This window comes from Neopelma chrysocephalum, unplaced genomic scaffold, assembly GCF_003984885.1.
Source record: "Neopelma chrysocephalum unplaced genomic scaffold, ASM398488v2 Primary Assembly neopelma1_67, whole genome shotgun sequence".
Taxonomy (NCBI): Eukaryota; Metazoa; Chordata; class Aves; order Passeriformes; family Pipridae; genus Neopelma; species Neopelma chrysocephalum.
In genome coordinates this window covers 6,304,894-6,320,384 of record NW_020897726.1, presented here as the reverse complement: position 1 = coordinate 6,320,384, position 15,491 = coordinate 6,304,894, and the positions used below count along the sequence as shown (strand labels likewise).

Here is a 15,491-nt window from a genome sequence, read left to right as displayed (position 1 = left end):
TTAGCAAGTTACATCCGCATATGGTTGTCTTCAACATATAGATATAAAAAGTATTTTAAAAAAAATTATTCTGATACCAAACAGGTGGAGATCACAAACTGAATTAAATGACATGTCATATTTATTAGGCCCTTAATATTTGGACATCATCTACATCAATGGCATAGATACATGGCCTAAATATTTGAAAGTATATCCAAAATTTTCATGCTTCAGTCCATTTAGAAGCCACACTATGTAAAGAAGACCTAAGATTTTCATTTTTCTTTTCCATAATATAAAGTTCTAGACTAGAAATTGTAGTTCTTTCGGCTCAGATTTTGTATTTTCCATTGGTGTTTATGTGTATGAATGTGCTGGCAAGACTCTGCCTTGACTGGAAAGGGTCTTCTGTGAATGGGACCCCTGCTGCCTGTATTGGTGAATCTTGTCCACATTCAAACTTGTACTGAAAGCCAGCATAGCTTTACCTATTTCAAAAGAGTGAAACTTGAATGAAAGGAATGAAGTTAAACTCATCCAGCAGTCAGGAAGTCAAGGGATTTCCATGTCGTAGTCATACAGTTAAAATACAGTGGTTAAATTCAATAATTTTTTTTTTTTATGTATAGATGCAGTGCATTACAAGCTCTTGCAAAGTAAAAGTAATTTCTTGGTTATGTTGCTATAGTTAAAATGAAAATATCAAGTGTTTTTTCTGTGCCATACCAATGGCATTAAAATTTAAGAGAAAAAATTCCACGTGTCTTCCTTAATAGAAAGATATTATCCTTTTAATTTTTTTAAGTATACTGTAACTTTTGCTTAAAAGATGAAAACATCTTCTTTGTTACAGACAATCAGCCTCCAGTCCTTGAAACTTCTGAGGTTATGCTACAGACTTTTTATGGAGAAGATTTTGTATATCAGTTTTTGGCTTCAGATCCAGAGGGCTCTGCTATTCATTTCACATTAGATTCTGGTCCAGAAGGTGCCAGTCTTTCCCCATCAGGTCTCCTTTTGTGGAAAGCTGTGTCAACAAATCTCCATAAATTAACATTTTCTTTGACAGATGACTGCAATGCAACAACTAAGGTAGAAATAGAGGTAATGAATATTACAGCAAAATGACACCTACTAATAAGATATTTAAGATATCTAATTACAGAACTCTTTGCTAGTTCATTAAAAAAATAGAAAACTGTCTTATTGGGCATGTCTTGTAGGTCAGTGTAAAATCATGTGATTGCCTAAATAATGGCTCATGTGTGACAGACATTAATTTCCCACCTGGAAGTGGAAGATATCTTTGTGTGTGTGTGGCTGGATTTGAAGGTGATCTCTGTGAAGGGAATACTGATGACTGTAGACTTAACCAATGTGGTATTGGCAGATGTGTGGATGGAATAAACAGCTATTACTGTGAATGTCCACCTGAACTTCAAGGTAAATTGCTACTTTATTTACACACATTTATCACGTTCAGTGATAAATAGGAGTTTCTAATTATATGTCTGAAATTTTATTTTTTAATTTTTGACTGTAAATAGCTTACTGTTAGATTATGAAGACATTTTCTGTTCTGGTGATAAAGATATATGGTATACTTCAAGATTTTTCTTGCATGAATACAATGGTTGTTTATTTTAGTTTACTATGAAAGCAAATTTCCATTGTTTTTCTCCACAGAGGTAAACTCAGCAATATGGAGAAACATAGGAATGATGAGTTTGGTTACAGTGTGATTTTTCCTGCAGATAAACATGTAGTTCCCACAACTCATCTTCTCCGTATTCTGCAATAAGGAAGATACTTAATATAAGATGAAAAAATGTGAATTGCAAACCTAGTCAGCTGTTCTTATTAGCTGTACTGAAATGATAGATGCTTTTTTCTCTATTTCAGCACTTGCATACATTGTACTTTTATAAATATGCCATCAAAGTCTAGTGACACAATATTATAGCAAAAATTAAATCTGTAATTTAATGCAGGTAAACATTGTCAAGAGGATGTAGATGAATGTGTATCCAGTCCTTGCTTCCCTGGAGTATTTTGCTTCAATACTTTTGGTTCTTACTATTGTGGTCCATGCCCAAATAATCTACAAGGAGATGGGAAGTCATGTTATGGTAAAATTCCTTGTTTTTCAGAAGAGTAGTACTATCTTACTGTCATTTAGATAAAATATCTTTGATTATGCTTCATGTGTCTAACAATAACTTAAAACTCTTTTCAACAGTCAGCAAAACAGGACTGTGTCTCTGGTGATGGCAATATCAGACTGTACTGGGTTGCATAGCTGTAAAAGACTTCTTCTAGTGACAAAAATAAAAACAGATACAAAACACCCCAATTCTTTTATATCAAAGTAGAATACAAAGAAATTGGGGGGGGGAGTTCTTCATTATTTTCATAATATGAGAAATTATTGACAAAATATTTTTCTATTAGATTGATTAGCATAGAATTAATTACCCAAATCAAGGCATTTGCCAAATAAGATGCCCAAACATTTATTTACAATGCAATTACTAAATAACTTGTATTTTTAAAATACTCTGTTAAAAACTTTTTTAAAGTTATTAAAAAATATTTAAGAAATATTTTTTACTTTTTATCTGCTTTCTGAATTTTTAGTTGTTTTTATCTATTGAAACTTTTACTTTATTTAAAGTTGAAACAAATGTAGCTACTTCTGCGCACTACTAATGTGCCTTCACATATTTTTTTAGAAAGCTTTGAAGACACTGATGTTGAAAGGAAGGATTCCACAGGAGAAATTGGAGGGAATAAAGGTGATTTTTTTCATAATGAGAATTGAATTTCTGATTCACATACTGATCAGAATATAGTTGTCAAACAAAGGGCCTAGTCAGTTTTATTTTAGTTTCATTTTTCAGTTTGACACAATTTAATTCATTACTGGGGTTGTATTCTGATCTGAAAAATGAGACTGAAATGTCAATATCAACAAATCCCTTAGGTCAGTCAAGTCATTTTATTAAGAGTGTGATGTATGACACTCCTAGAATTGCCTTTTGTTTTAGTGACTAACCACTGACATAAAATAGGTAACATGGGGATAGGAACATCTGTTATATGAGATAAGCAAAAGTTTATGGCATTATGTTGAATGCCATTTTCCTGCTTTAACTCAAAGGAAAGGTGAAAGATGTGGCAAGTGATTGTCTTTATTGCAAAACTCTAAATGCTGTTGCTGGCATTTCCAGGTCTATGCCTGCTGGGGCTTTCTTTGCGGGAAATTCTCGTGTGTCTTTTCCCTTTGTCTCTGAATTGTTGTTGAGGGAGAAGGGAGATACTCTCTCACTCCACTGCCAATGCTGGATAACTCTTCATCAGCTGCAAAATGGTTTGCTTTTCAGCATTGGGAGACAGCACTCTAATACAATTCAGTAAAGTTTAACCTTTCGTGGACCACTTTTTAGGACTATTATAAATGGATTGGGGTTTCATTCTTCCTCTGCCCCATAATGCTAAAAGACCACATATGGTTTTGGATTACAGTGCCTTACTCCTTTCCACAGACTTCCAACTTTTCTTGGGCAGAATATAAAGAACGTTTCATTCATTTTGCACTCCTTTCAATGAGGAGGCTGAGTCAGTCTCTGTTGTTTAGCAAACACATGCAAAACCTACTAATAAAGCCCATGTAGAAACTTTAGGAACGTTGCTTAAAAAGTTTGAAGAGTAAAAGATGATAATACTTTCACAACAAGGTGGATTATTCACCGAGAATACTGTCCATGGTGCATCAGTAAGTAAAGTCATCTATATACTTGTGATTAAATTTCTGCTTCTGGACTCTCAGCTTATTACTAGCACTTAGACACACTGATGAACCATATGCAGTATTTTTTCTTTAAATTCTTTCAGCTACCTGGCTGGAAGCCACATATGGAGCTGGTAATCTGCTCTGACAGTAAATCTGTTTATTGATGTGGTATGGGAAAATCTCTGCTATCTAACTCATATATATGGTGATTTCTCCTTATCTTCCAGCCAAGAAAAGGCCATGGTGAGGGTGGGAAAGGACGTAAACAGAATACCTTGATCTTCTCTAATTCTACCAGTTAGGTTCTACTGCTTACATTTTCATATAGCACATGGAGGGACTTCTTGACCCACAGAATGAATGGGCTGTATGTTTATCTGTTCAGAAAGCATTCCTCACGCTCAGAAGGAAAAGAGTCTGTTAGTGTTCACATACTTTTCCCCCCCTTTCTTTCTAACATGCCGCAGGGTTTCAACAATCATCCTTTGAGAAGGTTTTAAGCATCTCAAGCTATATTCCCAGTCCTACAGATGTCCCAAAGAGATTTATTTCTACAGAAATGGTCAGTAGCAGCACACCACCAGCCTCCACAGTAAAAACAATCACTGCCTGGAAGTCACTTGATTCTCAGAGAAGTGCTTCTTTACAACCTGCTGTTACTGGAAACATTGCTCACACTCTCAGGACCATCAGTGGTCACCTTGCTGACATGGAAGCGAGTTCTTCAGTACATACTGTGATGACTGCATCTTCAGGGAGCCATGCTGTATCACCTGAGAAGAAAACAAGGGCACAAACTGAGGCCTACAGCTATTTTGACGCTAGCAGGAAGACTTCTTCTAGCAGCAGAGCAAATATAAGCAAAGGACTTTCTTTGCCAAGCAAAGCATTCAAAGGTGGCAATGCTCAGAGAGTTCTGCACTTATTAGCCAAGCATAAAGCAAGTAATTTACCTTTTGCCCTTGTCAAAGTCACTGTCCCACCAAAAATGCTTCCCAAAGAACTGAGTGAAGCAGTGATTCCTAAAGCAATAACCTGTACTGATTTACCCTGTTTTCCTGGTGTACACTGTGAGCCAAGTCAGGATGGAAGCATCACGTGTGGTCGTTGTCCTTATGGTTATTATGGAGATGGCTTCACTTGCAGAGGTATTACAAATAAGTGAACTTAAATGCCTTGAAGAAAAGAATCTTGAGATGTCTTTATAACTTTAAAGTACATTGTTACTGTATAATCAGTGAAAAGTACGGTGTATTGAATTTTTCACTTTTATTATTAATATTGGCATAGCCTACAGGCTTTTAGTTGTATGGATGCACTTAGAAATATTTTTCTGATGTGTCTTAGACTCCCATTTACAGACAGTGGCATAATGGATTCTCTGTGATTTTTGCATTATGTTAGGCAAAACACAGTTGTGTGAAATGCGACTTTTATTTTCCTTATTCCCTTTGTTTTCTTCATTGCCTTTCAGCAAGATGTAGACAAACATGTGGCAAAAATATGGAGTGTGTGGCACCCAATACTTGTAAATGCAAGCCTGGTTATGCTGGTTATAACTGTCAGGCCGGTGAGTACGGCATTTTGATTTGCCTGTGGTAACTCATATGCACAAATTAATGATTTGAAGAGTGATATTGATTTTTTTGCACAGCTCTGTGCAGACCTGATTGCAAAAACCATGGGAAGTGCATTAAGCCAAATGTCTGTGAATGTCTACCAGGATACAGTGGCTCCACTTGTGAGGAAGGTAAATAGAGTATTTTTTGCTTTTGAATACATAAATACCCAAAGGATGCTGTGAACAACCTCCATGACTGTTCATTCTGACAGCAAAGAGGTGTGCTCGTTTTACTTTTACTTTAACAGAACTCTTAAATAACATGTTGGCATATATCCTAATTTTCGTGATATACACTGTAAATGTTGCTTGTGATTGGATATTCCTAAATTTAGCTTTCACTGTAAGTAGAGGACTTCACCAGTGAATCTAATTGCCCCTAAGCTAAACAGTCCTGAAGAGTGAGAAGTACTCTCTGGAAATTGTGTCAGGTTTCTTTTTTTCAGGGTGGCCACCACTGTTCAGACTGTGTACTGTTGGAATGAAATTCTTCTTATTATTCTTGTCAAAAGGCATTGCATATGTCTCCTTATTTTATTTCCAGTTCTTTGCTCACTGTCAGTTATTAACATTTCCCTTTTTATAAAGCATGACCAATCCATGCATCTTTGTGGAGTCGATTTCTTGAACAACATAATTCTGTACCTGCAGCACATTGTAAACCACCCTGTCAAAATGGAGGCACATGTTTGGCCAGAAATCTCTGCACCTGCCCATATGGTTTTGTGGGACCAAGATGTGATACAAGTAAGCAAAAGAGCATGAGGGAAAAATACAGAACATTTGCTTCTGTTGTTCAGGAGCAAGAAAGTAAATTATGGTTTAAATTTTTGATGCACTTTGTCTAATGCTAGCAAATGACATAATACCTCTGCCTCTTTGAAGGAGCCCATACTTGGGCTTTTTGAACATTACATAATATTTGCACATAACTTTGAAAACATAATGGACTATTAAAGTTTGGCTAGATTTCATACTGGTAATTTTTATCATTCAGAGAGTCCAAATTTAGACATGCTGTTTATATATCCTTCACTTGAATGTACTACTTTATTGACCTTGAATTGAGAAAGTCCTTTGTCTCCTCCTCAAGTCCCAGCACTTTTGCACTCAGTTTTTCTTGTTCTAGTTTCGTTTGTGACACTAAAAAAAAAAAAAGCTGCTCTTTGTTAAGGAGTACTAAAGAGAATGAGATATAGTCTTGAAGAACTGATTCATGGTTTTCCAGAGCCATGATACTTAAATGTCTTTGCTTATTAGTCTCGTGTCACTACAAGCGCTTGCTGAAGTGATGGAAGACATTTGCCTGAACTTTCGTGGAGTCCATCAAACCCATCATGTAACATGATCTACTTGTTTCTTAGTATAGCATTTCCCATTTGCTTTAGAATTTTTTTGAAATTTTCTAGGTTTTTAACACTGAATATAACCAAACCATGGATAATTGCATGGAAAGACATTTTATTTACTTTGTTGTCTGGTGCTAACTATTATGGGTTTGAGACTGGATTAATCTGTTCAGCAATTCCTCTTCAGCTGGTGGAATTGTATGTTATTTCCAGTGTTGATATTTGGGAAAGAACTGAAATATTAATCAAGCATAATTTGTAACATATCTCTTTCTCTCTCCTCACCCCTGTCTCCTCCCCTGCCTTCTCCTTTGTTTTTGCCCAACGTTTTGGACGGTAGTGGTTTGCAACAGACATTGTGAAAATGGTGGTGAATGTCTCACTCCAGACATCTGCCAGTGTAAACCTGGGTGGTACGGACCTACGTGCAGTACAGGTAACACTCCTGCAACTTCCATGTTCCTGAGAGAGTGTCCATGGGACCTCCCATAGTTTGAAATCTGGAACTGTGTGCCTCAGAGAGCAGAGATGGGCAGCTGCTTACTGCAGCAGAGCCCCAGCACTCCCTCAGGACTCTGCATGTAGTTTTGCTGCCAGCAGCGCCTCTTGGAAGTCTTATACTGTTCCTTTAATTTTAGTGAAGATTCTGTGGGAATGGTGTTACCTGCAGTTATCTTAGGTGTTTAGTTACAGTCCTTGCAACACACACACATTTTTTTATATACTTTATTTGGATGTCATGCTTCCCACTCTTCCTGACCCTATTTCTGCAGCAATGTGTGATCCTGTGTGTCTCAATGGTGGTTCCTGTACTAAGCCAGATGTTTGCCTCTGTCCACATGGATTCTTTGGTGCCCAGTGTCAGAATGGTAATATTTTATTTTTTTTCTTACCCTCACCCTTAGCTGCCGATATGAGACAATGTGTGAGAAAACATTAAGACACAAAATTAACAATGAAGTCATGTACTTGAGAAGTGGTGCAAAACAGATACTATGGTTTTTTTAGATTTTACGACTGATTCAATGAGTGTTCAAGGAGAAGGGAGACTCAAAATTTGTCTTGTCTTCCACTCAACATTTGAGCGGCATTCAACCAGTGCCATGTATATTTTGTGTAGTCTAGTTACTCATGTACACATACAGTTGCCATCCTTGACCCCTTTTTACCTGATTTTGTCTTTACTACTGATGGTGGCACCAAACCACATTAATATGATTTTTACAACACTGGCCTGATAGTGCTGAATGCCTATACAAGCCGTCAGAATCTTAGTGTTGCTGTCTTGTTTCATAAAGTATATCACTGAGTCAAACAAAATACAAACTACAGCCTTTTCCTCCTGTTTCTATCTTTTAGCTGTCTGCAGCCCGCCTTGTAAGAACGGTGGTCATTGCATGAGAAATAATGTCTGTACTTGTCCTGATGGGTACACAGGTGCAAGATGTGAAAAAAGTAAGCCAGTGTTAAAATCCTTCCAGGATCCAAAAATAACCAACAAATTATTCTGTAATCAGTTAAATGTATTGAACAGCACATTTTTGATTTTAAGGTATCTGTGAGCCAAGGTGTATGAATGGCGGAAGATGTGTCGGCCCAAACATTTGCTCTTGTCCTTCAGGATGGAGAGGAAAAAGATGTGACACTCGTAAGTACCTTGTAATTAACAGGAGAACCATACCTTAAAAGTAAGATATGATTTAAGGTAACTCTGTCCACAAAAGTAATAGGAAGTTAGTGCCAAAGAACTTAGGTATATACACACATTGAAAAAATAGTAGTCTGTAACTTGGAAGCGAAATTTAGGATGGAGAACTAATACTATGCAGTTCTTAGGCTAAATCATGAGACCAAAATATCTTTTAAGTTCTTGTATAGCAAATATTATCTGTTTCTTTCTTAATTCTTGTCTAAATAAGAAACATCCATATTTCTGCAAGGAGCTGAGTTCAATAAAGTGAAAGAAATTCAATTTGTGCTGTAGTATATAAAATCAGATAGAAAAAGAAGTTCAGTGAAAGATGGGAAAACTGTGGAAACGGTGGGAAGCGATTGAAATAGAAGATGCAACGAGCACAAGCTCTTTAGGACAGGCAGAAATAGGACTGTGATGGTAGAATATCTGTGGGTCACATTGTATCTTAATGAAGATACTGATGGTGCATAAAGAAAATGTGTCAGTGTGGATAAAAGTATAATCTCCATGAAGATCAGCATGAGGATGGGTGGTAGAAATCCCATAGCTAAAGTGTTAGTGTCTGTCATAGTGCTCACCCGAGGCTAGGAATTGATGTGGGCAATGAGCTCTCTAATGGCACGGAGGAAAAACAGTTTTCCCTGTATTACTTTCTGTAATTACTGGAAAGGTTTTTTTTTTTGTTGAAAAAAATATTACCAGTATGGACATGGATGAGATATTCTTGGACACTGTGGAAGAGAGATTTGATTATCAAATAGGCACCTAATGAATGGAAACAATAGCGGGTTAATTATGGTTTAATAAGCAGGGACAAATGTGGAGAAAAATGGGTCACAGAAAATAACTTTGGATCAAATGTTCATGAGTTGATTCACCGTGTGTTCAGTTGCATGACAGACAAAAGATCTCTCACCAAGGTGTGGGGTTTAGAAAGGTAAATTTGGAAAAAACAAAGCTATTTAGCATATTTCAGGCTTTTGTAGCAATCTGTGATGTCACAGAACATCTCAATGTGTGCTTTGGCTGTAGGGCTTTTTGTTTCCAGTTGCCTTTCTTCTTTAATATCCTGTTGATCTTAGATAGATATTTCAGTGAAGATGATGTGACTCTTGTGTATGGAAAGCACTCAACCTCTCATGGGCATCCTGAAATCTGAGTCATAAGTCAAAGTAATCACTTGGAATTTAACCAAACTTTGTGATGATGTTTGTGCAGCAATCTGTCTTCAGGAATGTAAGAATGGTGGGGAGTGTATTGGACCGAGTACATGTCATTGTCCTCCGCAGTGGGAAGGAATCCAATGTCAAACACGTAAGAATGATGTGACCTGAAACCTCTTGCTTCAGCACAGTTCAGACTGCACAGTACAGCCACATGCAGAGCCTTGAAGTTCTATACCTTGGTTGTATTTTACCCTAATCTGTGTCAAAGGCAGGATAAAGAGTAGAGATTCCTCTGCCCATTCTGAAGCCCTCCAGGATATGCTGGCAGTCTGGGACTGTGGCAGTATGTGTTGGCTTGCTCTAATACTGTACATGCTGTACCAGCCCTGAGAAGCCATCGCAATAGCTTGAAATAGTAAGATGCATTAAAAAACATCTTACTTATGTTCCTTGCTCAGTCTCATTCATGCTCTTGGCATGTTCTCATGTTAAATCTGCATCAAAGCATGAGGGGGATGGGATAGGCATAAGAACTTCGTTGGTTCCACATGACCTTTAAGTCTCCTTATGCTGAGGGGTGTTTCCCTGTGAAAATACTGAACGAGTTCTTGGCTCCTATAAGCACACAGAATAAGTATATAGAAATAGTAGCCAGTTTTCCTCCACCAAGGTGTTTCCATGAATAAAACCACATATCTCTTGTTTTAGCTGTATGCAACCAGAAGTGTCTGTTCGGAGGCAAGTGTGTGTTGCCCAACGTATGCTCTTGTCGTCCAGGTTATACTGGAGTCCTCTGTGGGAAGAAAATTCAGGTACATGTGAAGTCAAGATGCCATCACAGATACAGTGATTTGGGAGTCATTATCTAGTCCACCCTTGTCCAATGAAGCAGCACGATATACACTAAATGTGTATTTAGTCTGATTTTTCCCTTTCAGTCTTTAGTGAGGGAAAATTAATCAAATTCCTAAGAGCTATTCCCGTAACTTTTAGGCTTTAATACTTAAAAATTGTTCTTAACACCTAATGTACGTTTCCTTTGTTTCAAATTAAGCTGAATATCTATTGTCATACAGCAGGGATTGGTAACTATCCTCTTCACAACCACTATTCTCTCTTCCAGCATCTGGCCCCATTTTAGGGAGAAGTGTCCCACTGTTGACTTTCTTAGCTTGCATCAAGTCAAGCCCTGATCTTTTTCCAGCTAACTCCACTCCCACTCAGTTCATCCCTATTTTATACAAATGTTCATTATCCCAAAGTGTAACTTGGGAATAGCTTTACTTTTTTGCATCATAAGGTATGATGACGATTTCTCTGTTTTGTCACACAATTTTCTGTTAGATTCCCTTGCTTGAGTGCTGACAGTCACTCGCTGAAGTAGTTTAATTAAACATTTCCTTACAAGTAACTTCTTTGTGACATCTGAAGTAAAAGTATGCTCTTCTTGCATCATCTGTGGTGTTTGTCTTCTTTTAATTTCAATGTATAGACACTTTTCTGGTGCCAGTAGAACTGAGAGATGGGGCAGAAATTGAAAGAGAGAAATGCTCATACATATTTTGAAAATACAAAACTACACATCCTATGACAATAAGAGACTATTTTTTTCAATATGGATCTCCAAAATTGGCCCTAAAGAGAGGATTATTTTGATTAAAATGTTTACATAAATATGACTGCAAAGCATTAATACCATTTTAATCTAGAAAATATGTATTGCTGATCAGTCAGACAGTGCTGTATTGATTAAAATGGCAAATTTTCTTTAAGAAGCAAAAGAACTATAGGCACAAGTTTAACTTATGTTGTGATTCTGTGTATCAGGAAAGCAGAGACTCATGGATAACTTTATCATATACACGGGCTGCATCATTAAATGTTTTTAATTTTTTTATCTCTCTCTCTCTCCAAGGTACAAAGGCATCATGATTGAAGAAATGTATCAATTAAATTGCATTGCTTCATGGATGTATGAGACTTGAAAATAGCAAAAGGGTTAAAGGCAATTACAGAGTTTATTTAAATGAAAGGAATATTCAGAAGTGTTATTTTTAAAGATTCGTATTAGTCACAAATACTGGTGAGCTTCAAAACAACAATCTTGTAGTCATTAAAGTGTATGTATATTTCTATAATTTTTTGCTACCTCATGCACAAATCCTACAGCTTCTGATGTCTTCACTGGACCCAGATCTGATGACTGATGCAAACCCAATATTCTGCAGTTTGTTGATGCAGTCAGCTGGACTGAGATTTCCTTTGTGGGAACAAGATTGTAGCAGCTGCTGAGTGTCTCCAGCAAGGAAGGCAACACTTCAGCACTTCCTAAATGGTACCTTCTGTTTGTAAACACTGTATACATTATGTATTATTTGGCTGCAGACAGAAGAAAAAGCAGAACTATGTTTTTCTTCTTCTCTTGTATTTGCATCATTCTTGGTATAATGATAAGCCAATAGGGAGGAAGGAGGGGGAACCTGAACTGAGGCTGGGCTACTAACAGTGGAGGCTTCCTTCCTATCTTGTTAACAGTCACCCAGATGCAGAATGACTCTGGCTTATCTATGACAAGCCTTGGTAGCCACAAGCCAGATACCAACTCTTCTGTTTTGACTTCCTTACTTCCTTACTTACACTTATAAATTTGAGTACCCAGCTACTGAATTATTGCTGTGTCTGTAAGACTTTAGGACCCTGCATTGAGATAGCATTCACTAATATGAGGAAATTTTGTCCCCAGGTCTTTAGGAGAAATTTGACAACGCTTTTAGCAATGCTGAATCTTAAAATGGGAACTAATAAGCAGAGAAATTTGTTGTATATATGCTGTCTGTACACATCATGTCAGAAAGTATTTGTAAGGACTTCTTAGAGGATTTCTTTCCATTACCTATTGCTCCAATGAACTGTTAGCACCTACCAGCTACCAGACAGTTTTTGAGCAAATAAAATTCCATTTTTTCTTAAGTTTCCTACAGAAGACCGCTACCTTCTCCTAGAGCTGTTAAAGACATTTCAGTTCCTGTCACAACGGACTTGAGTTCTGGTAAAAGATGCAAATATCCCTTTACTTAAGCCATTTAAGTTTACTGTTTTGTTTTGTTTATTTTAGACCAAAATTAAACATCATGACTTCCTGTTCTCCTGAGCAATATTTAGTTTACATACTCTAATTCTGAACGGGAAGAAAATCAGAGCTCATTTTGCCATTTACTGCCACTCTGGGATGCTGATTGCCAAATCACAGCTTTTAGCAGCTCTGTGCATAGATTTCTCCTCACCTTTTTATAGTCCTCTTATGTCATTTTGCAAAGTAAGCTGGCATTTTGAGAGCTCATCATCATTCCAGAATGATACCTGATGGATTACCAAGTGCCTGACTTGTGTATTTAAAAAATATTTTCAGTTTCCCACTTGCATTTTAAATTTCAATGTTTCCATAGTTTCTTTCAATCAAGCATCCCAGTGGCTGATAGCCTGATAATCTGAGGACTGTTCTATTATTTAAAACCTTTCTCACATCTCACAAAGATCTCGATGAACAAAACCTGACTAGCCCTTGGAACTGATGCCTCAGGATGATGCTTTGAATACAGAAGGTTCTGAAAATGTTTTTAAAGTGCAAACACACCAGTATCACGTAATCTCATATTGTAATCACCCCTGTTCCACATGTCAGTTATGGAGGTACTATGCTAAAGAGAAAGAGAACATCTGTCTGGAACATTGCTAATAGTATTTTGGTTAATGAGTTTCTGCAACCCTCTGTTCACAAAACTTAATATGTATGTATGCATTCTAAGATTTCAGGCTGAATAAAGGGGTTTTTTATCATAACTTTTAGTATTTCCCATTTATTTTCAATGGTTCTAAAGGCAGAAATTATTTTGTTCACATTTTCCAAACACAAGCTGTGTGAACAAAAGCACATCCAGAGTTTTGCTATAGTAGCTAAAAATGCTCAGTGCTAAACTGTGCTATTTTCCAGCAAACATATGGTGCAGAAAAATTACTAGTACATGCAAAAGGCCAGACAGCTACTTCAAAACTGTCCAGTAATTATGGATTAGTTCAAACTATTTTGTTACTACATTGTCCATCATACACATGAAACAGAATTCACTGTAATTAGAAAGCACATTGCAACAATGCAGCAAAATTGCTCAGTGCAGCAAGAAGAGGCAGAAGCATAGAGAGTGCTTGTGTACTGAGGTTAACAAGACTGTTCTAAACTTGCAATCTGAAATTAAGCCCCAAAGATTTAGGGGATTTGGGACAGGGAGAGAAGGGTTGCATACTGCTGAAGTTCACACAATTCCAATATGATGGAATGAATGCCCACTTGTGCCAAACTGAAGATCTTGCAGTGACCCTTAGCACATTATGCAGAACACAGGCACCTTCACTGAATTTTCTTGCATGATTTCTTTAGACACTAAAGAGTGCTGGAAGGTACCTATGTACATCATCCATTTATTACCAGGTTGTACCACAGTTGCTCTTCAGGCCAGCAGAAATTCTCCCAAGTGCAGATTGACTTTTGTCCGTGATCTTGAAAAGATCTTTAAAATGCAGTACAATTAATGCTTTCTGAAGTAAGAACTCGTATCACAGGAAATACCACAGCCATGTTGGCTGTGATTTAAAAATAAAACCACAAGTGAGCCCCATGAGAAAGGCTCTTTCTTTTTACAAAAGTTAATTACATGTTCTCAGAGCTGTGAAGAGAAGCAAGTTAACATTTCCGTTTACAAAAAGCAAACTTATAAAGAAGAATCAGCACAAAACCTAAACTAAATAGGTATAAAAATTGAAGTTACTTGACAAATTGGTTACATTGACTCCATTACTGGTCCAAATGGGAAGACACAAAGTTTAAATTCTCAATAAAACATAACATCTGGGTAGATATACAAACCCAAATGTAGAGGTTAGAAAGTGTTATTAACGACTAAAGATGTTCATGCTGTTTCTGTCACGTTAAAGGTGTCACATGGCAGTGTCAGGTCATTTTATCCAACTTCCGCCCACAGCTCTGTTTAGCCAGTAAATTATATTTTACAGATAAACCACTTAAATCAATTCTTGCCACAATCACTTAGGAGTGAAAGAGAAAATATAAATGGTAAAATGTGAGTGTAAGTAAATTAGAAAGAAGAAGCACTTCTCACATTTCCACGCACACTCTAAAAAGACAGAGTATCAAAAATGCAACCAGTGCAATATCCCTACAATTTTTCCAGTTGTTTATAGTGAAAAACAGAGCATCCTACTAACTATAGTTACAATTAGCTCTAATAAGTAAGAGAGCTAATATGTTCTGTATTGTTTATCTTGATCTTTGAGCTTCCCCCAGAAAGACACATCTATCTCCAAAAACTACATTCTGTAACTTGTACATTCAATCCTCCAGCGAGTGGAAAACAAACAAAAGACAAGAATTACTGACAGTTCTTTTAGTAAATGTATGTGGAATGTGGAAATAATGTGGGGACCTGGACTGTCCCCTTTATTCTCACTTAAAATTTAATTGAATTATAAAAAGAAATTATACTTAACAAAACAAAAAAAACATGAAAAACCCTGTAGCCAGTAGATGGTGCTACATTCAAGCAGTATTTCTAAAATATGACTACTTTCTGTGTGCTATCAAACTACTGCTTACTTATTTCAGTCATTTCTAAAGAAGAAATTAATTAAATTAACATTTGTTTTGGTCTGCTCAGAAACACCAATTACACATCTTTCACTGACTGCTCCTTTTACTCCTAACAATGTCAAGATCTCTTTCAGCTTCTAGTCACCATTATTGTCAGTTTTGTCTGTACTAGTTGAAGTCAGTCTTTTGGGAATAATACTGAGATATGATGCCTCTTTGTAT

General features: G+C 36.8%; 1 protein-coding gene and 1 long non-coding RNA gene across 2 annotated transcripts in view; one reads left to right on the top strand and one right to left on the bottom strand.

Annotated features, from left to right (window-relative positions):
• VWDE (von Willebrand factor D and EGF domains) overlaps positions 1-12,714 on the top strand; it is a 38,478-nt gene extending 25,764 nt beyond the window's left edge. The window contains exons 16-30 of the mRNA XM_027684737.1: positions 836-1,086; positions 1,206-1,425; positions 1,974-2,111; positions 2,715-2,777; positions 4,243-4,923; positions 5,250-5,345; positions 5,430-5,525; positions 6,048-6,143; positions 7,086-7,181; positions 7,519-7,614; positions 8,105-8,200; positions 8,298-8,393; positions 9,660-9,755; positions 10,316-10,419; positions 11,523-12,714. Coding sequence (XP_027540538.1) covers positions 836-1,086; positions 1,206-1,425; positions 1,974-2,111; positions 2,715-2,777; positions 4,243-4,923; positions 5,250-5,345; positions 5,430-5,525; positions 6,048-6,143; positions 7,086-7,181; positions 7,519-7,614; positions 8,105-8,200; positions 8,298-8,393; positions 9,660-9,755; positions 10,316-10,419; positions 11,523-11,543 — 2,246 coding nt within the window. The 3' untranslated portion in view covers positions 11,544-12,714. The remainder of the gene's footprint in view (positions 1-835; positions 1,087-1,205; positions 1,426-1,973; positions 2,112-2,714; positions 2,778-4,242; positions 4,924-5,249; positions 5,346-5,429; positions 5,526-6,047; positions 6,144-7,085; positions 7,182-7,518; positions 7,615-8,104; positions 8,201-8,297; positions 8,394-9,659; positions 9,756-10,315; positions 10,420-11,522) is intronic.
• Positions 1,979-5,431, bottom strand: LOC113968298. Its single transcript, XR_003534473.1, has 3 exons — positions 4,825-5,431; positions 4,426-4,548; positions 1,979-2,083 (listed from the first exon to the last, which is right to left on the bottom strand). It is a non-coding gene; the product is annotated as an uncharacterized LOC113968298 (long non-coding RNA).
• Positions 12,715-15,491: the final 2,777 nt, after the last annotated feature.